Source organism: Pipistrellus hanaki, assembly GCF_964339955.1.
Source record: "Pipistrellus hanaki genome assembly, chromosome: 13".
NCBI classification, from domain to species: Eukaryota; Metazoa; Chordata; class Mammalia; order Chiroptera; family Vespertilionidae; genus Pipistrellus; species Pipistrellus hanaki.
The window spans coordinates 18409035-18428222 of record NC_140515.1 but is presented as its reverse complement, the minus strand read 5'-3'; the positions used below and the strand labels follow the sequence as shown (position 1 = coordinate 18428222).

At 56.9% G+C, this 19188-nt stretch overlaps 1 protein-coding gene across 1 annotated transcript in view; it reads right to left on the bottom strand.

Annotated features, from left to right (window-relative positions):
• The window catches only part of FAM107A (family with sequence similarity 107 member A), a 48842-nt gene extending 34358 nt beyond the window's left edge, over positions 1–14484 (bottom strand). The window contains exon 1 of the mRNA XM_084903152.1: positions 14446–14484. Coding sequence (XP_084759278.1) covers positions 14446–14469 — 24 coding nt within the window. The 5' untranslated portion in view covers positions 14470–14484. The remainder of the gene's footprint in view (positions 1–14445) is intronic.
• Between the last annotated feature and the right edge of the window lie 4704 nt (positions 14485–19188).

Sequence of the window (19188 nt, the reverse complement as noted above, 5' to 3'; positions counted from 1 at the left end):
CGTCATCCTTACTCCGAGTTGGGAGCTGGACGCCCGAGGCCATTCCCGTGTGGAGACTCTGATTAGTGATGAGCCGGAGGAGACAGCAGGTGGAAGTACCAGCAGTGCTGGTGGCCACCACTTCCATTTGTCAGGTACAGCATGTGGGCAGACACTGTGCTGAGTCACCTCGCTGCGTACAGCCGCCACACCCAGTGGTTCTCTTCACCCCCATTCACAGATGAGCAAACCGAGGCCCGGGGGTGTTAGGTAACCCTCCAAGGCCACACAGCTGGCAGGTGGCAAACAGGGTTCACTCCAGGCTTGTCTGATCAGGATCCCTCACCCGTGCGGCAGAGCCTGTCCACATGAGGAGGGTCTGGTCCCGGCCCCTGGGAGCTCACTGTCTGGTGGCAGAGCCCAAACTTGGAACTTTTCCCCAAGTTCCCTGGGTTCGCTGAGTGGTGGAGGGAGAAGGCTGTGGATTCCAGGGTCAGATGTCTTGATCCCTCCTCGGACACTTCCTAGCTCTGTCATCTCTTAACTTCTCCAAGCCTCAGTTTCCCATCTGGAGAATCTATAATAATAAAAAAGTGTTCTTTTATTAACCCATTTCACAGATGAGGAAGCTGAGGCCAAAAGAGGTCAGGGAGGTGGCCAAGGTGACAAAATTAGTGAGTAGGGGAGCCAGCAATGAAACCACAGTTCTGACGTCACTGCCCAGGCTCCTCATACTACGCTAGAACTGACTCCACCTGCTGACCGCAGGCCTACCAAACCAAGCTCCCTGGCCTGCAGCCCCCATCAACCTCTGCCCCTGTGGTTCTCAATCCTACAGCGTTCACACTTGCCCTGGCCCTGCCCAGAGTTGCCTGCAATCCCCTGAGCAGTGGCAAGGCCTCTTTCCCTTCCACCAGGAATACTGTCATCCTCCTCTCGGTCTGGCTCCCTCCTCCAGGGCTCGGCTTAGATGGCACCTCCTCTGGGAAGTCTTCCCTGATGCCTAGGGTTGGGTACCCTTGGGCCATCACCTCCCTGTGAGGGGTGAGCTTGGAGGAGGCCCTGCTCTCTGACCCTCCCCCTCCCTCTTAAGGTGCTCAGCTTCCACAGCTGCCAAGTCCTTGCCTGGGGATGGTGGAGCCTTTGCCAGGCAGGAGGCAGATGGCAGGAAGCTCCAGTCCTTATGGCCAGTCCCAGGTCTTCATGTCACACCGGACAGCCTTCTGGCTCAGCTCCTGTAGGCGGCACGGTTCCCTGCAGCCCATGGCCCCGGGGAGGCAGCCTGGCTCTGCGGCCGGGGGCCCCTGGCTGGGGCGGAGTGGGCCAGGGCCGGAGCAGTGCCGCAGACTGGGCCAGCGAAGTCACCCTCCCTCTCCGGTGTCCACTGGCTGAGCCTGGGGAAAAGACGTCCCTGGAAAAACTGCCGCTGGAACTTTCCATGGACTCTGGGCCACTCTGGAGAGGCGGGATCCAGAGGAGAGGGAGCCGTGCACCCCTCCGCTGCTCGGGCCCGGAGCAGACTGGCAGGGAGGTGACAGGGCTGAAACCAGTCCCCGTGCCACCAGGTCCTGGGCGGGCTTTCGCGGTCCTGCTGGGGAGTTTTTGCATCAATGTCCCTGGGCGGGTTGGCCTGTAATTTAAGGAAGTTTAAAATTTTACAGGCATAAAAATTTTATGTGCCACATCACTCTCTACTGTTTTTTAGAGGGAACCAACTTTTGGCCATGCTGATTTAATTATACATTTTTCCCCCCACTTCTTCAGCTTTTGCTCTATTTTTTCCTTACTTCCGCATTCTTTGGATTGATTCTATTGTTCTTTTACCAACTTCTTAATTTTGACATTTAGCTCATTAAATCCCAGCCTTCTTTTCTATCTGCATCGAAGGCTGTAAATGTTTCCTTAAATGTCATTTTAGCTGCATCCCACACATTTTTTAAAAATATATACTTTATTGATTTTTTACAGAAAGCAAGGGAGAGAGATAGAGAGCTAGAAATGTCGATGAGAGAGAAACATCGACCAGCTGCCTCTTGCACACCCCCTACCGGGGATGTGCCCACAACCAACGTACATGCCCCTGACCGGAATCGAACTTGGGACCTTTCAGTCCGAAGACCGACGCTCTACCACTGAGCCAAACCGGTTTTGGCCCACACATTTCAATTGATGGTATTTTCATTATCATTCAGGTCTAAATATCGTCTTGAGTATTTTCTTTGGTCAATTTACAAGTGTTATATATTCCGCACATATGCCAGTTTCTTTTTTATTTGTGTTATTGTCTTTCCTCATGCTGTTGACACACGATGATGTGTCTGATTCTTTGGTACCTGGACTTAGCATGTAGAATATTTGTACATGCTCTGTGAGTGCTTGAAAAAATGTATAGGTCTCAGATTTCAAGCTGTATTACAAAGCAACTGTTCTCAAAATAGAATGGTACTGGCACAAGAACAGACATATAGATCAATGGAATAGAATAGAGAGCCCAGATATTGACCCAAATCACTATGCTCAATTAATATTTGACAAAGGAGGCATGAACATACAATGGAGTCAAGACAGTCTCTTCAATAAATGGTGTTTGGAAAATTGGACAGATACATGCAAAAAAAATGAAATTAGATCACCAACTCACACCTCACACAAAAATAAACTCAAAATGGGTACAGGACTTAAACATAAGATGGGAAACCATAAAAATTCTAGAAGAATCCACAGGCAGCAAAATCTCAGACATATGCCAAAAGAACTTCTTCACTAATACTGCCCCTAGGGCAATGGAAGCTAATGAGAAAATAAACAAATGGGACTACATCAAAATAAAAAGTTTTTTTACAGCAAAAGAAACCTTCAACAAAACAACAAGAAAGCCCACAGTATGGGAGAACATATTTGCAAATGTTATTACTGATAAAGGTTTAATCTCCAACATCTACAGGCAGCTTATACAACTTAATAAAAGGAAGATAAATGACCCAATAAAGAAATGAGCAACGGACCTAAATAGAATCTTTTCAAAAGAAGACAGAAGGAAGGCCAAGAGACATATGAAAACATGCTCAAAGTCACTAATTATCCAAGAGATGCAAATCTAAATGACAATGTGGTACCATCTCACACCGGGCAGAATGGCAATCACCAACAAATCAACAAATGACAAGTTTTGGCGAGGATGCAGAGAAAAAGGAATACTCATGCACTGCTGGTGGGAATGCAGACTGGTGCAGCCACTGTGGAGAACAGTATGATGTTTCCTTAAAAAAACTAAAAATGGAACTCCCATTTGACCCAGTAATCCCACTCCTAGAAATATATCCTAAGAAACTGGAAACACCAATCAAAAAGGATATATGCACCCCTATGTTCATAGCAGCAGCACAGTTTACAATAGCTAAGATTTGGAAACAGCCATGTGCCCGTCAGCAGATGACTGGATCAGAAAACTATGGTATATGTACACAATGGAATACTATGCTGCCATAAAAAAAGAAGGAATTCCTACTATTTGCAGCAACCTGGATGGAATTGGAGAACATAACGCTAAGTGAAATAAGCCAGTCAATGAAAGAAAAATACATGATCTCATTCATTTATGGATAATAAAGAAAATGATAAACTGTTGAACAAAAAGATAGATACAGAGGCAGTAAAGCATCAAACAGAATGTCAAATTACAGCGGGGAGGGTAAGGGGAGGAGGGGGAGATAAGAGATCAACTGAAAGACTTGTGTGCATGCATACAAGCATAACCAATGGACACAGAACTCTGGGGGGTGAGGGCACGTATGGGAGTGGGGTGGGGGGGCAATGGTAAGATATGTACACATATCATATGTTAATTAAAAAAATGGGGAAAAATCTTATAAAGGACTTAAACAAAAAATAAAATAAAATACACCTTAAAAATGTATAGGTTTCTAAATATATATTTTAAACCAAGTCTGCTGTTTTCAACAAAGAAAGCAAAACCATGAGATACCAATGTACATCTATGAGCTTTACAAAAGCGAAGCTGTTTTGAAACTAGAAAATGTTGCTAAGACTGTGGGGCCGCTGAATACAGACAAGGTGGTGGGCGGTGACGTGTTATCACCACTTTGGCTCTTTCTAGCAAAGGTGCGAAGGATGGTATTCCGGTTACTTTTCCTCAGCTGCTATTTTCTGTTCAGTCTGGTGTCTAATACCTCAGATCTCTCCGCTGTGGGGGTGTCGTTCTCCTATGGGGACTCCCACGTAAAAAAAACTCTGTAAGCCTTTTTCCTGTTCCTCTGCCTTAGGCGGATTTAACCCCAGGCCCAGAGCCGACCCTGAGGCAGAGGTAACGTGGGCCTCCTGACGGGTAAGGATGTCTGTGCCCTCAGACGCAGCAGCCCCACCTCCCGGCCCACACCCGGGAGACACGTGGACACTCGGAGACACGCACAGGGAAGCCATGGCAACACGGTCAGGATGAAGTGCGGGGAACAACCGAGAGCCCCCAGTGGAGTGTGGCGGGGTGGTCGCGGCACAGTTGAACCGGGAGACACTGTCTGGCCTTGCACACACCTTTCGGGTACACCCGGCACCGTGCACGACCCTCAGGAACACACGGTAAACGGAGGAAGGCGATTGCAGACGCCACCTCCCACTCCCACTGACGCAGAGCTGGAATCTCAACGCTGCAGGGCTCGGCGCCCAGGCCGGAGGGAGGTGGCCTCAGAGACGAGGAGAGAGGAGGGATGCGCAGGCCCCAGGCTCCTCCCCCGTGGGGCCCAGGGGCTTTTTCTTTAGCAAAGTGGTCAGATCCTGGGTGTTTATTGGCCATGCTCCATCGGACCCCACATATGCACGTTTTCCAAGTAGTCTTTTGTAACTAATATGTAGCTCAAATGATTTAAAGAATTTAATAATTACAATAAACATTTGTTCATCTATCCACAAATCATCTCTGAGGAAGAATGTGACAGATCTGCCCTAACCGGTTTGGCTGGGGGGATAGAGCGTCAGCCTGCGGACTGAAAGGTCCCAGGTTCGATTCCGGTCAAGGGCATGTACCTTGGTTGTGGGCACATCCCCAGTAGGAGGTGTGCAGGAGGCAGCTGATCAATGTTTCTCCCTCATCGATGTTTCTAACTCTCTATCTCTCTCCCTTCTTCTCTGTAAAAAAATCAATAAAATATTAAAAAAAAAAAAAAGAATGTGACAGATCTTATGCGAGGAAAGCCTGGGCCCAATTATGTGAAAGCACCCAAGTGGGGGTTTTGGAAGAAAGACGAGAACTAACCTCAGGTGTGGCCTCACTGGGGCCTCCGCAGGGCCAGGGCTGAAGCCTGTTCCCAGGAGGGTCCCCCTGAGGGAACCCGCAGGCCTTGGGATTTACAGTGTGGCTGCCCACAGAGAGGCCGCCTGGCGGAGCGGCCCTGGGCAGCCTGGGGGCTGTGACGGGCGAGCCAGGGGCCGGACCGGCTCTTCTCAGGGATGCCAAGGGACCGTCAAGCCCCCAGCCTGCCGGTGGGCAGAACAACATCGGCATGGGTTTGAGATCCTGCCTTTTCCTCCTCTGCCCCAGGGCTGTTGAGGGTAGAAGGCTCCTGGGCAGGAGGATACAGGGGCACCAGGAAGGGGGCAGCTGGTCCTTGGGGCATCTCCACGCTGGCACCCAACCGTGGTGATGGTGGAGAATGCAATGCGATCTTATGATTCTCGGGAGCTGATGGGGAAGGCCTGTGAGGAGGGCACCTTTTCTAACCCCCACCGGCCAGCCACTCATGGCACCCTGAGCAGACTGGCAGCTGAGTGGCCCTGGGCTGGGCTGCCCTCTGTGCCCCAGGCCCGGGGCAGCATCTGGCTCCCAAGTGGATGTTCAGGGCATATCTGTGGAGTGGAGGGTGAGCTCCCTGTCTGGCAGCCATGGTTCACTTGTGCCTGTTACATGTCTGCCCTGTGCTGGGCTCTGAGCATCCGGCAGGAGCGACAGGCAAGGTCCCTGCCCTCACGGAGCAGAATGCTGGCTGGGAAAACCAGATGTGAAACAGTTACAGGAAGAACCAAAGGGTGGTGGGCTCGGAGAAGCCAGCCCAGGACTAGGGACTGGGAGGGGTGGCTTCAGCTGGAGGGGTCAGAGGGCCTCTCTGAGCTGAGACCCGAGGGAGCCTGTCCCGGGGAGGCACAGGGACGACCCACCAGGGGTGCATTTGCCATGAACGAGCCGCACTCTATCCCCCAAATGACCCCAAAGTGGTCCCCGGAGCTCAGGCGCATCAGGGAAAGGCCCCGCTGGTCCCTCAGACTGCACCACCACCCAGCTTCCGCCCGGGTCTCAGAGGCTCTGTGAGTGACAGCCCAGGGGACGCCCAGCCTCACCCTGTGTTTCCTTGGGCCCAAGCCGGGCCCTCCCGCTTCCCTGGGCAGGCCTCTGGTTTTCTTGGCCTCCTCTTTGATTTTCAGATCACAAAGCAGAGTCCCAGCTCCCGGCCCTTTCTCTCGGCCCCGGCCCGAGATCCGATCTCTAGCTAACAAAGGCCCCGTTCACGGCCCGGGAGACACAGTGTTCTGAAAGCAGATCCCTGGGGCCCAGCGAGGGTGTTTCTGGGTTTCTGGCTCCTCAAAAGCTGGCTTTGGGTTTGGCCCCACCTCCCAGCCCTTTCTCTGGAAATTAAATTCGACTGAACTTTGCATCCCTTCTCCGGCTGCTCCCAGTGGGACGGAGCCACCGCGGGCCAGTGCCTCGACCCAGCAAGGTGGAGAGTTATTCTGGCTTGAGATGCAGTTGCATCCTGACATTTGAAAAACAAGTCACCGAGACTGTGGGCCGAGGAGCCAGTCTATCTGGGCTCAAGCCCCAGCCCTGGTCCTGACCTTGAGCGTGAACTCAGCCGCTCTGTCGGGGTTTTCGTGTTGGTGAACGGGGACCTCGTACCTCTGAAGCTGGGTTTGTGGTGAGGTTTCTGGGGGAGTTACTGGAAAGCATTCTTCTTAATTTTTAAAAATGTTTAAAAAAATTGATTTGAGAGAGAGAGGGATAGGGATAGAGAAATAGAAACAGCGATCAGCAACCTTCTACATGCTCCCTACTGAGGATAGAGCCTGAGATCCAGGTGTGTCCCTGACTGGGAATCAAACCTGGGACCTCCTGGTTCCTGGGTGAATGCTCAACCATTGAGCTATAGAAGCTGGGCAGGAAGGCATTCTTGTTTTTGTCTTTAAGAAGTACCCATTTTACAGATGAGGATAGAGGCCTGAGCAGAATTGTGGCTGCCTAAGCTTCTGAACCATTTGGGAGGTTCCCGTCCCTCTTGTGGGTGCAGGCCAAGGCTGCGCTGCGCTGTGTGAGGTCCCTGCAGCCCTCGGTGTGGGGGGAGGAAGCTGACGGCCGCCTTGCATTAACTCAGAGATCTCTCCCGACTCCATTACAGCCGTGAAGTGGGGAAGACAGCCCGGGCCAGGCTGCTGAGAGGGGCCAAGGACACTGCATGTGCCCTGCATCTCTTGGGGTGAGGGTTCCCCATTTCCTCCCCCTCCCCCCTCATTTACCTCTAACGGGGGTAGCACAGCTGCCAAGCCTGACGGGGGAGGGGAGGTGTGGTGGAAACTTGGAGCCCAGGGAGGGCGATGGTCTCTCTGGGGGTCACTCAGGACCCTGAGGCAGACTTCCATGTCAGTGGGCAGAGGCCTGCACTAGGAGGTGTGCACAGGGCAATGAGAAAGCATGAAAGGAATGGCCTTCTCTCTTCCTTCCAGGAGGGAGATGAGGCCCTGGGACTGAGGGGGGCTGAGCCGGCCCTCTTGGCTCCTCCCCCTTTCTTAGCTGGAGGCATTGAAACATCTGGGAGGAAAACCCGGACGAGGTGGGCACGGAGGTCAGGCCAGGAGACAGGTGTGGGGCCTCCTCCGTCTGCTCTCAGGGACCGCTCTTCCTGTTATCATCTCTGTCTCCCTCTCCCTCTCAGTCCCTCCCTTTCTCTCACCTCCGCTTGGAATAACTGAGCAAAAGGAAGGAGAGAAAACAAAAGTTCTTGATCAAGAGACTGAGGTAGAAGCACAGTTGGGGTTGGGGGTGTGGTGGCAGGGCCAGCAGGGGGGTGGATGGGGAAGAGGGGAGTTATGGCCCCACATGAACCAGCCCCAGAGTCCCTGCCCCAGAACCGGGGATGAGGAGTCTCCATGCGGCTCGGGAAGAGGAGCCCCAAGTTCCAAGAGGTTCCCTCAGTTCCTGGGACGGGCCGTGCCCGCAGACCTCCGGGATGCTGGTGTGGCCCCGGCCTGTTAGCCCTCTTCATTCTCCAGATCACAGCGTGGGCATCCGAGAGCGCCCCCATTGCTCCTCTCCCTGGGAGGCCCCGTGCTGTGCCCGGGGTCCTCTGTGCTTCCCTCACGAGAGCACCCGGCACCTGCCCTGTCGTCGCCGGGGACTTCTTTCTCGACTGCCGGGCTGTGCCCCCGAGGACAGGACCTGGTGCTGGTTGGTCTCTGGTGCCTGGGACCCTGGGACCCAGTAGGTGCCAGCCTGTGCTGGTGGAATGAATGATGAACCACCAATGAGGACTTTGCATTTGGCCAGGAAGTTGTACAGTGAAATGTGTGTGTGTGTGTGTGGTGTGGTGGTGGTGGTGGTGGTGGTGTGTGTGTGTATGTATGGTGTGTGGTGTGTGTGTGGTGTGTGTGTGTGATGTGTGTGTGGTGTGTGTGGTATCTGTGTGTGTGTATACTGTGTGTGTGTGTGGTGTCTGTGTGTGTATGTGTGTGTATGGTGTGTGTGTGTGTGTGTGGTGTGTGTGTATGGTGTGTGTGTGGTGTGTGTGGTATCTGTGTGTGTGTGTGTGTGTGTGTGTATGGTGTGTGTGTGTATGGTGTGTGGTGTGTGTGTGTGGTGTGTGTGTGGTGTGTGTGGTATCTGTGTGTGTGTATGCGGGTCGAAGTTTGAAAGCGATTGGAAGGCAAGGAGGGGGCGTGTGGGATAAAGGAACCCTCCCCCAGCCTGAGGCCTGGGGTCCCTTGCACGAGATTAGCTCTGCCCTGTTACTTCCAGGGGGTCAGCCTGCCTTTCCCCTTCCTCTCCTCCTGAGTGACTGAGCACCTAGTACTGCTGGTACCAGGGACATAAGGCAGATGCAGTGTCTCTCCCCTCATGGATACATCACAGAATTACACGCGAAATTACAACTGTGGCCAGAGTGGTGGGGACTATTGAGATCACAATGGGGAACTCAGGGCGAGCGGAGGTGCTCTGGGGTCCCAGAGGAGGCCTGGCCGCTTCTAATCTCTCCACCCTTCCCAGCCGCCTGGTGATCTGCCGGCCGGTGAAATCAGAGTCCGGGTCTGCAGGCACCTCTGAGACCAGCGTGTCCCCTCGCCCCTGCCGAGCCCTCCCCCCTGCCCTGAGCCCTCCCCTGTGCAGGTATTTGAGATCCACTCAGGGAAGGTTTCCTGGAGCTGTCAGCGGAGCCAGCCTCTGTCTTCTTTCCCCCTTTGATTTATTTTCCTCCCAAGCCAGGCGCCCAGCCATAAGGATGGGGCGGAGAAGTTTTTGTTGGAAAAGACGATCACAGAGAATGAGTGGTGCCATTGTCTGCTTCCAAAGCGGCCTGCCCTCCTCCGGGCAGTCTGGCAGCACCTGCTCCAAGCTCCCCGGTGGAGGTGCCCTGACTTCCACCCGCTGACCCTCCGCCACTGCCTTATGCAGGCCCAGCTGTCCACGGGCTCGAGGCAGCCCGGGCACCCAATCCTGGACCAACCTCGGGGCGGCCACGGTGGAGGAGAAGGAAAGCCCACCAGGTGGCCTCGGGGACAGACCTGCCCTGTCCTGCCTCCAAAGGCCGCCCTGCCTGCCCTCAGGCGCCCTGTCAGCTGCTGCCCGCACCCCTGCAGCCCTCCAACCCCACCCTGTCCCTGGCTTCCCCAGGGAGGACATTTCAACTCCAACCTCTCCCAGGGCTCCTGGCCGCTGCTCTGAGGGCGGTGAATGAGGGGGGGACAGTTCACAGAGAAGGGAAAGACAGTGTCTGCCGACGGGCTCAGGCGCTGGAGGAAAACATCCGGGCTCTCCGATCCAGGGGGTGACCAGATGGAGAAGAAGGGGGGCCTGGGACTGGGTGGCCAAGTCCGGGGTTTGGAAAGCCAGGCTCTCCAGCCGGGACCGGTTTGGCTCAGTGGATAGAGCGTCGGCCTGCGGACTGAAAGGTCCCGGGTTCGATTCCGGTCAAGGGCATGTACCTTGGTTGCGGGCACATCCCCAGAGCGGGGTGTGCAAGAGGCAGCTGGTCGATGTTTCTCTCTCATCGATGTTTCTAACTCTCTGTCCCTCTCAGTTCCTCTCTGTGTAAAATCAATAAAATATATTAAAAAAAAGAAAAAAAAAGAAAGAAAGCCAGGCTCCCCAGATCCCAGGAACGTGGCCCCACACCCATGCCCCCGGCCGGCACCAAGGCCAGGGGCCTGGGACCCCTGCCGTCGCAAATGCACTCAGAAGGATCCTGTGCTCGGATTAATCCCTGTTGTCGCCGTCTTATGGTCCGTAATAACCTTTGAACAAGGGGCCCCGTATTTTCGTTCTGCACTGAGTCCTGCTGAGGACAAAGGGACAAGGCCCGTGCCCTGAACTCCATCTCTGCCCTCAGCTGCAAGGTCTGGAAAGGGGCCCGCCCCCTCCCCAAATTAACTGCCGCTGGTCACCTTTACCCCGGCTGGGAATCATTTCCCAGACCCCCCCCCCCCTTTCCCATGTGGGGAAACCGAGGCCCTGGGAGAGAGGAGTGTCCGAGGTGCTTCGGGCACTTCCTCACGGAAGCCTGACCCCCTGACGCCCACGTGGGAGCTCTCTTCACCCCCGTTGGCAGACGGGAAGCCGGGGGGCGGACACCCCGGGAGGGAGGGCAGAGTCAGCCCACACCGGGCCTCCGCCTGGCCCGCCTGCTGGGCCTGACGCCTGGGTCTCGGCCTCCTCTGCCGTGGAGTGGGGTGGAGGCGGTGGGGGATCCGGGATCAGGATGCGATGTGCCGGCCTGGGGCAGTGCCCGCTGGCCGGCCGGGCGGACGTCAGTGCAGCCTCCGCTCGGCCGCCTCCTCGCTGGGGACCGCTGAGCCCCAGTGACGGGTCTACAGAACGGGGGCGAGGGCAGCAGCCTCCTCCTGGGGCCTCTGTGAGGACGGCATGAGGACAGCAGGGGCGTGTGGCGCTCCGTGGCAGGCGGGCGAGGCCTCTGCCCTGACCTCTGAGGTGACCAGCTTGTCCCCTCTCTGGTCTCTGAGGTCAGGGGAGAGGGGACAAGCTGGTCTCAGAGGTGACGTGGGCGTGGCAGCCTCTCCCTCGCGGGGTGCCTGCAGGGAAAGCAGGTGAAAACACCCGGCTTAGTGGCTGCCAAGGGGGCTGCTCCTTAGCTGAGAGCCTCCCCCCCGACACCCCCCCCCGTCCCATCCCTCACACCTTGTGATGGAACACCTGTCAGCCGTGCGGTCAGAACCCAGGACACCTTCCAAGAGCAGGGCGCGGGCACCAGGCCTGGCGCTGTGGATAGGCATTGGGGGGCGGGGGGCAGTTTAGGGGCTCCTGGTGTGGGTAAAGCTGGGAGGCTGAGTGATGGGGAGACGGGGCTCAGGGAGGGGCCTGAGCTCTGCTCTTGTTGGGGTGGGGACGGTCCTGACAACCTTCTCCTCTTGTCCCCAGGCCTCCCATTCCGGGCCCTTAGGGAAGCCCGCTGAGGAGTGGGGTGCTTGGGCCCACTCCCCTTCGAGAAGCAGTCGGAGGGGGTGGCAGGGCTGGGCCCACGGCGGGGCACAGGCAGGGAGAGCCTCCTGACAGGTCCTCAGGCCGCACGGAGCTGGGTGCCAGCCAGCGGGACCATCCCTCCCCGGGGACCGCTGTGCGGAGGGAGAGCCAGGGGCCGCCTCTGTGCCCCCGGGGCTCCGCGGGGACAAACACTTCCTCCCGGGGAAACCTTCTGCTCATGAAGACGGACGCAAAGCGACGACAGTCTTCACAAACACCGGCAGGCAGAGCACAGGCTGGTTCAGGGGGTGAGGCAGCTGCATGGGGGGCCTGGCCAGCTCCCTTGCTGCTGACACACCACCCTGAGCGTCTGGAGCAGCACTAGGTCCCCCCACAGTTCCCGAGCCCCTGCGGTGCGACAGGCACCTCACCCGGTCCCAGTGTGGAAGGTGAAGCCACCCTCCACCTGACAGAGGGGAGGCGGAGCTCAGAGAGGATGAGCAGGGCGCCCCCTAAGGGTCCCAGGTGGGACTGCACTCTGTGCTGCCTACGGGAGAGCCCACGGTCACGCAGGTCGGGCTCTTTATTTTTTATTTTAAACACATTTTATTGATTGTTTACAGAGAGGAAGAGAGAGGGATTGAGAGTTAGAAACGTCGATGAGAGAGAAACATTGACCAGCTGCCTCCTGCACACCCCCTACTGGGGATGTGGCCGCAACCAAGGTACATGCCCTTGACCGGAATCAAACCTGGGACCCTTCAGTCCGCAGGCCGATGCTCTATCCATTGAGCAAAACTGGTTAGGGCAGGTCGGGCTCTTTAGATGCACACCAGCTGCGTGGCCTGGGCCTCGGGTTATTTGGGTGGTAAAAGCCACCCCCTCTCCCCTCCCAAGAGCAGTTGGAAGATGCAATCAGAGAATCAGTGCAAAGGCTAGCATCAGGGCATTATTTAGTATGAACCTCTTTAAGGCTGGAATGAAGACCGTGGCCTGGGTGCTGGGCTTAGGTGGGAACTGCCTGTGGAAGCTGTGGGCACGCCCCGCCCTGGGGGAGGGGCCCTGGCTGCCGATGGGGCTGGGGACGCACACCAGAGCCTGCGGTCTCTGGATGCTCAGCTGGTGCCTGGGGCCCAGAGGAGCTGCTTTTCCCAGCCAGTGGTCGGCAAACTCATTAGTCCACAGAGCCAAACATCAACAGGACAACGACGGAAATTCCTTTGGAGAGCCACATTTTTTAAACTTAAACGTCTTCTCACGCCACTTCTTCAAAATAGACTCGCCCAGGCTGTGGTATTTTGTGGAAGAGCCACACTCAAAGGGGCCAAAGAGCCATATGTGGCTCGCGAGCCGCAGTTTGCCGACCACAGTCCTAGGCCCATTGCTACCCAAGGAGCTGTGGCCCGGCTGAGCAAGGCAAGAGCTCAAGACAGGCTTTATCTGGGACCCGCTGCCTGCCTGCGCTCTCTCTTTAGTATCGACACGTGCCCAGCCGGCCAAGGTTTGCAGCTTCAGGAATATTCCAAACAGAGACATTGTTTCCATGTATGGGAAATGTCTTCATTTGATTCCTGCAAAAATCATGATAGGGGTCAGGGTGCCACTTTGCAGATTAAAAAATGCCACATCCAAGGGAAAATATTAACAGGATGAACAGAAGCAACAATGTCTGTGTTTTGATTTCTGGCCGACTCCTCTTTCTGCCACCCTGACCTCTGGGGTGGATGACAGACCCCACTCCTGGCCTCCTGCCTCCCCCTCCCTCCATTGTTCCCCAACTTCAATGCACCAGGCCATCCATCATGGGTTGTTTGAAGAGAGAGCCCTGCTGACTGGGGCCCTTGGGGTGCCAGGCACCATCTCACTGAGTCTCCCAGGAGGTGGGACCAGCCCCTCTTGCACCCTGGAGCTGCTCCGGGGGGTTCAGTTCCTCACCACAGCAGGTGGGTGGGGGAGCTGGGACAGGGCAGCCGGCCCCTCACACCACTGGGGCCCCTGCGAACCTTGAGCATGAATGAGAATCCTGGAGAGTGACCCCGGAGGTCTGGGCCAGCCCCGCCCACACCCATCTCTAGTGCTGGCCCGGGACGTCTACACCCCACATTCTCATAACCACGGCACTGGCTGTGCTTGCCACAGACACCCCCCCCCTTCCCCCCCCCCAGAGAGCCCAGCTTTAAAGGTGCAGGGTAATGAGCTCAGGAGCATTCTAACAACAACAGAGCACAGTGTGCACTGAGCCCGCTCCGTGGCAGGCACGGTTTCCCACATGCACATATTTTAATTCATTTAATTCCCACCGCCAGCCTCTGAGATAGTGACTCCGGTTTCCCCGTCTTCCAGAGGAGGAAGTGAGTTACAGAAAACTCCAATAACTGCCCACGGCTCTATATCTGGTAACAAACCGGTTAGCCAACCTGCGGATAATGATCCTGTTTTTTTATCTTGCCCGGCATTCAGGTACCCACAGGCCTTGGGACCTGGGGGTGAGGGGGTGGGGAGAGAGGGGGCGGCCCCCGTGTGCAGGGAGGCAGAGCCGCGGTGTGAGAGTGGGGTGCTGAGGGATTGGGCAGCCCCAGAGATGGAGAGGCCAGGCACCGGCCTTGCCCTGAGCCCGTTTCTCGATACAGATCTTGGCTGTGAGCTCAGGGAGGGGCGGGTGGGCAGTGCCTGGCTGAGGCTCCGGGGAGCTGGCAGGTGGGGAGTGAGGCTCCCGCCTGGCAGACCCGGTCTCCCTTCCCGTGTCCAGGGCCCCAAAGGACCCTCAGGGCTCCTACCTTCTTCCCCTGGGTCGCTCCCATGGCACGAAGCGGGCACCAGGCCTGGGTGGCCTCGGGGGCTGGCCCGGGGTCCTCCTGCCGGTGCTGAGCTCAGGAGCTGGGGCCCGAGGGGTTCCCTGGGCCAGGCCCCCCCGGCCTCTCGCGGCTCATGCTCTCGGGGCACAAAGGCGCCTCACAGCTGCTCCAGGGCCTGCAGCTCCTCAGACGGGCTCAGGGCGATTGGCCTTGACAGAGGGCCTGGTGTCCCCAGGCGCCCACACGCCCTCCCGGGGGCTCTGTGGCTCGTCACGCCGGACCCCTGCCTCCCTCAGGAAGGAAGCCGAGGCCGGCAGGGCCGGGAGAAGCAGGCAGTGCCCTCCCACTGCGGCCGGCGGCTCAGGGCAGCGGGTGACATCTGGGCGGCCCGCGGGCAGGACTTGGCCTTCCTGCAGGCTGGGCACCGCTCACCGGACGGCGGAGGCTGCGCGGGGCGCCGGGCGCGGGCTGGGCGGCCTGCGTGGGGACGTGAGGCTCAGGCCGGACGGCCCGTGAAGCACAGATGGGAATCACGTGTGGCGGCTGGCCCGGCAGAGGCTCTGGGGCCGAGCGCTGCAGTCAGGGCGGCCAGCGGCCGGCAGGGCGGGCTGGGGTGGCCGGGAGCTCAGGCAGGGGAATGTCCGGAGGCCAGATTCCCGGCCAGGGGACAAGTGCTCAGAGTCCTCCCTGGCAGTCCCCTCCTCTGCATCGCCAGCCCCTTCCTTCTCGCTCGCCAACACGGGGGCGAGATCAAGGCTGGACGCCCGTTGGCCGCAGCTGCTGCTCATGCTGTGGGGGCCAGGGCACAGCAGGACGGAGCTCTGTGAGCCTCAGTTTCTCCACCCGTGTGTGGGGTCAGATCCTCCGTGTGTGGGAGGGGAGGGCGTGGATAGCAGAAGCCGTTGTTTTGTCCGAGCATTCATCAGATCGTGTCATTCTCTGTTTCGTAACCTTCCTCTCTGCCAAAGAGGCGTAAGGGCGACCCCGCCCCTTGGGGCTGTGAGGACGAAGTGAGGCAATTCCTGTGAACTCGGCACAGAGCATCCGGTCCCCACGGAAGGCAGGTGCCGCTGAGATGATGCTGTTAGTAACAGTGACGGCAAACCCACTGCCCAAGGCAGGTCCAAGGTAACCTGCCCACCAAGCACAGCCCTTTCCCCAGGAGCTGGGCTGGTGGGGGGAGACTTGCCGTGCTTCCCTTCCTCTTCCTTCTGGCCCAGAGCCTGGCCTGGGGAGGTGGTGAGGACTGCGGAATGGGCGTTGGTGGCCGAGGCCAGGACAGGCACAGATCCGGCTCTGCCCGGGCCCCGGGGTCACCCGGTGCTCTGGGTGCACACAAGATCCGTCACGTCTCCTCACCCTGCGACCTCCTTCCCGCCACATCTCCCCCTGACAGCTCCTGGGTCACACCACGGGGCCCCTCACCACAGGCCCTTTGCACGTGCGGCTCTCACTGCCGTCTCCCTCCCGGGGCTCCATCGTTTGAAAATTGCAGGATTCTTCCCTTTCTGTGCTTCAGGCTTGATGGTCACCGCCTCAGAGAAGTGCTCCCTGACCCCCTGTGCAAAGCAGCTCCCAGCCTTTCTGCTGATTGTGTTTTCATAGGTTTATCAGCAACCGAAACGGTTTCTTCTCTGCTTCCTGTTTGTCTCCCCACCTGCCATGGCAGCTCTATGAAGACTGCCGCCTGGTCTGACCTGTTCCTCAGGTTCCCCGGGGTCTAGAATAGAGGCTGGCACACTGCCATCACTCTGAGAACTCGGTGGGATGGACGGAAAGTGACGGAGGATTACACAGAGCAGGCGGAGCACGGAGAGTGCCCAGCACAGCCCGCTCCTCGCCAGTGCTCCCCGCACAGCGCTGAGGAGCACTGCGGCTGCTGCTGTTGCTGTGTGTCCCCTCCAGCCAGGCGAAAGCGTGGCTCCTTCCTTCTGCCCCTCCTCCGGGGTCCCTTCCCATGCCCAGGCCCCCGCCGCCACTGCTGTGCCCTGTCCCGGTCATGGCTGGGCCCAGCCTCTGGTTTCCTGTGGGAAGAAGAGCATCCCCCAAGAATAAGGTAACCAGACACCCCGATTTTTAACAATTTGTCCCGCGTCCCACGGCATTTTTAAAAAGTCCCGATTTTTGAAAAATCGGGACTTTTTTAAAATGCCCCGGGACGCGGGACAAATTGTTGTTGTTGTTTTAAAATATATATTTTTTATTGATTCTTTACAGAGAGGAAGGGAGAGGGATAGAAAGCCAGAAACATCGATGAGAGAGAAACATCGATCAGCTGCCTCCTGCACACCCCCCACTGGGGATGTGCCCGCAACCAAGATACATGCCCTTGACTGGAATCGAACCCGAGACCCTTCAGTCCACAGGCCGAAGCTCTATCCACTGAGCCAAATCGGTTTCCGGAAAATTGTTAAAAATTGGGACTGTCCTGCCAAAAGCGGGGCGTCTGTCACCTTACCCAAGAGGTAAAGGGCAGTGTGAATGGGCAGTCAGCCGGAGCAGTGACAACGCCACGAGTCCTCTGGCAGCCATCCCCAATGTGTCCACCGGCGTTGGATAGGAGTGGAGTGGGGTGGGAGGAGATAAAAGGAATTTCATATTTATTAATCTATGAATTCCCTTTAATATTTACTACACCCCCCCCCCCCAATTTGCTTGGGAGTCCTGCTGAAATGTGACTTAGGGGCTGCACGGAAAGCCTGGTTGACTGGGGGCCTCCGTTGGCTGAGTCTGAAGCCTGGCTCTTGGCGAGATGGGGCTCCGAGACGCAGCCCTGGACCTGACGCCGGGGGCAGGGAAAAGGGGGTGGCGGCCTCGGAGCCTCCCCCTGGCACAGGGTGGGTGGTGAGGGGCCCAGGACCAGGTGTTCCGGTCCAGCTCTGCCCTGTCTCACCGTGTGGCCTAAGCACAGCTCTGAGCCTCTTTTTCCCCATCGGCAAAGCGGGGATCAACAACTGCTCCTTCGTGACCCATAGCTTTGTGGAAGGAAGCCAGCTTGGAAAATGCGGGAGGGGTTTGCAGAGGAGTTCCACCTCTCTCAAAGACACTCCCTCCTCACCTCACCCAAAGCAGTGATGGCGGGTGTTTTGATTCTGTCTTTAAAAAAAAATTGGGGTCCAATGGTCAACGTGATCATATAGGTTTCAGGGGTGGGTTTCTATGTTATGAGATCTGTATTATTGCACAGTGTGCTCTGAGGATGTTGATTCAGAGGTTCTGACCAAAATGTCATCAGTGGCATCCAGGAGGAAAAGGAGGAAGGCAGGGGGAGGAGGAGAAGGTGGTGGTAGGGGTCAATGCTTACCTCAGAATAGTTTTAGGGGAAGGGTTTCTGAAAAGTCTGTTTCCTGTAGTGATGGAGATCAACTGGAATGCCAATCCTTATTCTGAGGCTCCTTGGCTGTGTGACTTCGGACAAGTCACTTGACCTCTCTGAGCCTCATTTTCCTCATGTATAAAGGGGATAACTACGGCCCCCAACCCCACGGGGCTGTGAGGAAGAAATGAAGTAATTCATGTAAAACTGCATAGAGAAGCTTTGGACAGCAATTCTCCACAGAGCCAGGTGCCGCTGTTATGATGATGTTAATAACAGTGACATAAACCCCCTGCCCACTGGCAAGTCCTAGGTAATGCATCCATTAAGCACAAAACCTTTCCGAAGAGCTGGTGGGCGGGAGAAACCAGGCCGCCCTTCCCTTTCTATCTTGGGCTCCCACCTAGTGGCAAAGACCGGAACTACAGCCACTGGAAAGTGCTAACCTCACCGCCCAGCCTCAGGCCCTGGCAGACACCAAAGGCGAGTTGAGCAGGAGGGCAGGGAAATACTAGCCCCACACTCTGAGACCCCGAGCAGCTTGCAGAGATCCAGATGATGACATGTCCACCCTGATGACGAGAAAATCATTCCACACGTCTTGTCCATTTCACTTCCTGAATATCCCTAGGGCTGGTCCTTTTCCTCCATCCCCATGCCATCTCCTGGTCCCTGCCACCACGCATGCCCCCTGGATGAGGCCAGCCTCCTCACTGACCTTCCTGCCTCGACTGCCTCTACCCACAGCAGCCAGGAGGGATTTTTTTAAAATGCAAATCTGATCACACCGTTCCCCAGATTAAATCTCCGTGTCCCCGAGGCCCCTGGACTAAGTCCAAACCCTTTTCCCAGCCCACAAGGCCTTTCAGGCTTTCATTCCTGCCACTCAGCCCTTATCACCCGCCCTCTGCCCTTCCAGGCCTTGTTCCTGCCGTTCCCTTACCTGGCACACTCCCCCTCCCCATTGCTGGGAGACCTCCTCTGCGTTCCGAAGCTTCCTCCAGGACGCCTCCCTGCTTCTGCAGTCCTTCTCCGAGGTGGCCCTTCCCAAGCCATCTGCTCTTGGTCTGCTCTCCCCACCCCAGGCCCCGAGCAGGGACTGTGCCTGGGTGTCTTCACTGCAGTGCTTCCGTGTCAGCTAGTTGCTGACACATAGCAGGTGAGGAACAAAGAGGAGCGAGGAGACTGGCTCAATGACACAGACAACTGTCTACAGCCATTTTCTTGGGCTCTGACCTGCCCCAATCGTGAGCGATGGGGAGGTCCCTGTAGTGCCCTGGCAGATGCTGGTCACTTTGTGTGCCCACCCCCCCCCCCCAGGCTGGATCTAGCATGCTGCCTCCCCAGTGGGCTCTGGTGGTGCCGCTGACAGCCTGTTGGGCTCCTTTCCCGTAGCCCACCCGCAGGAT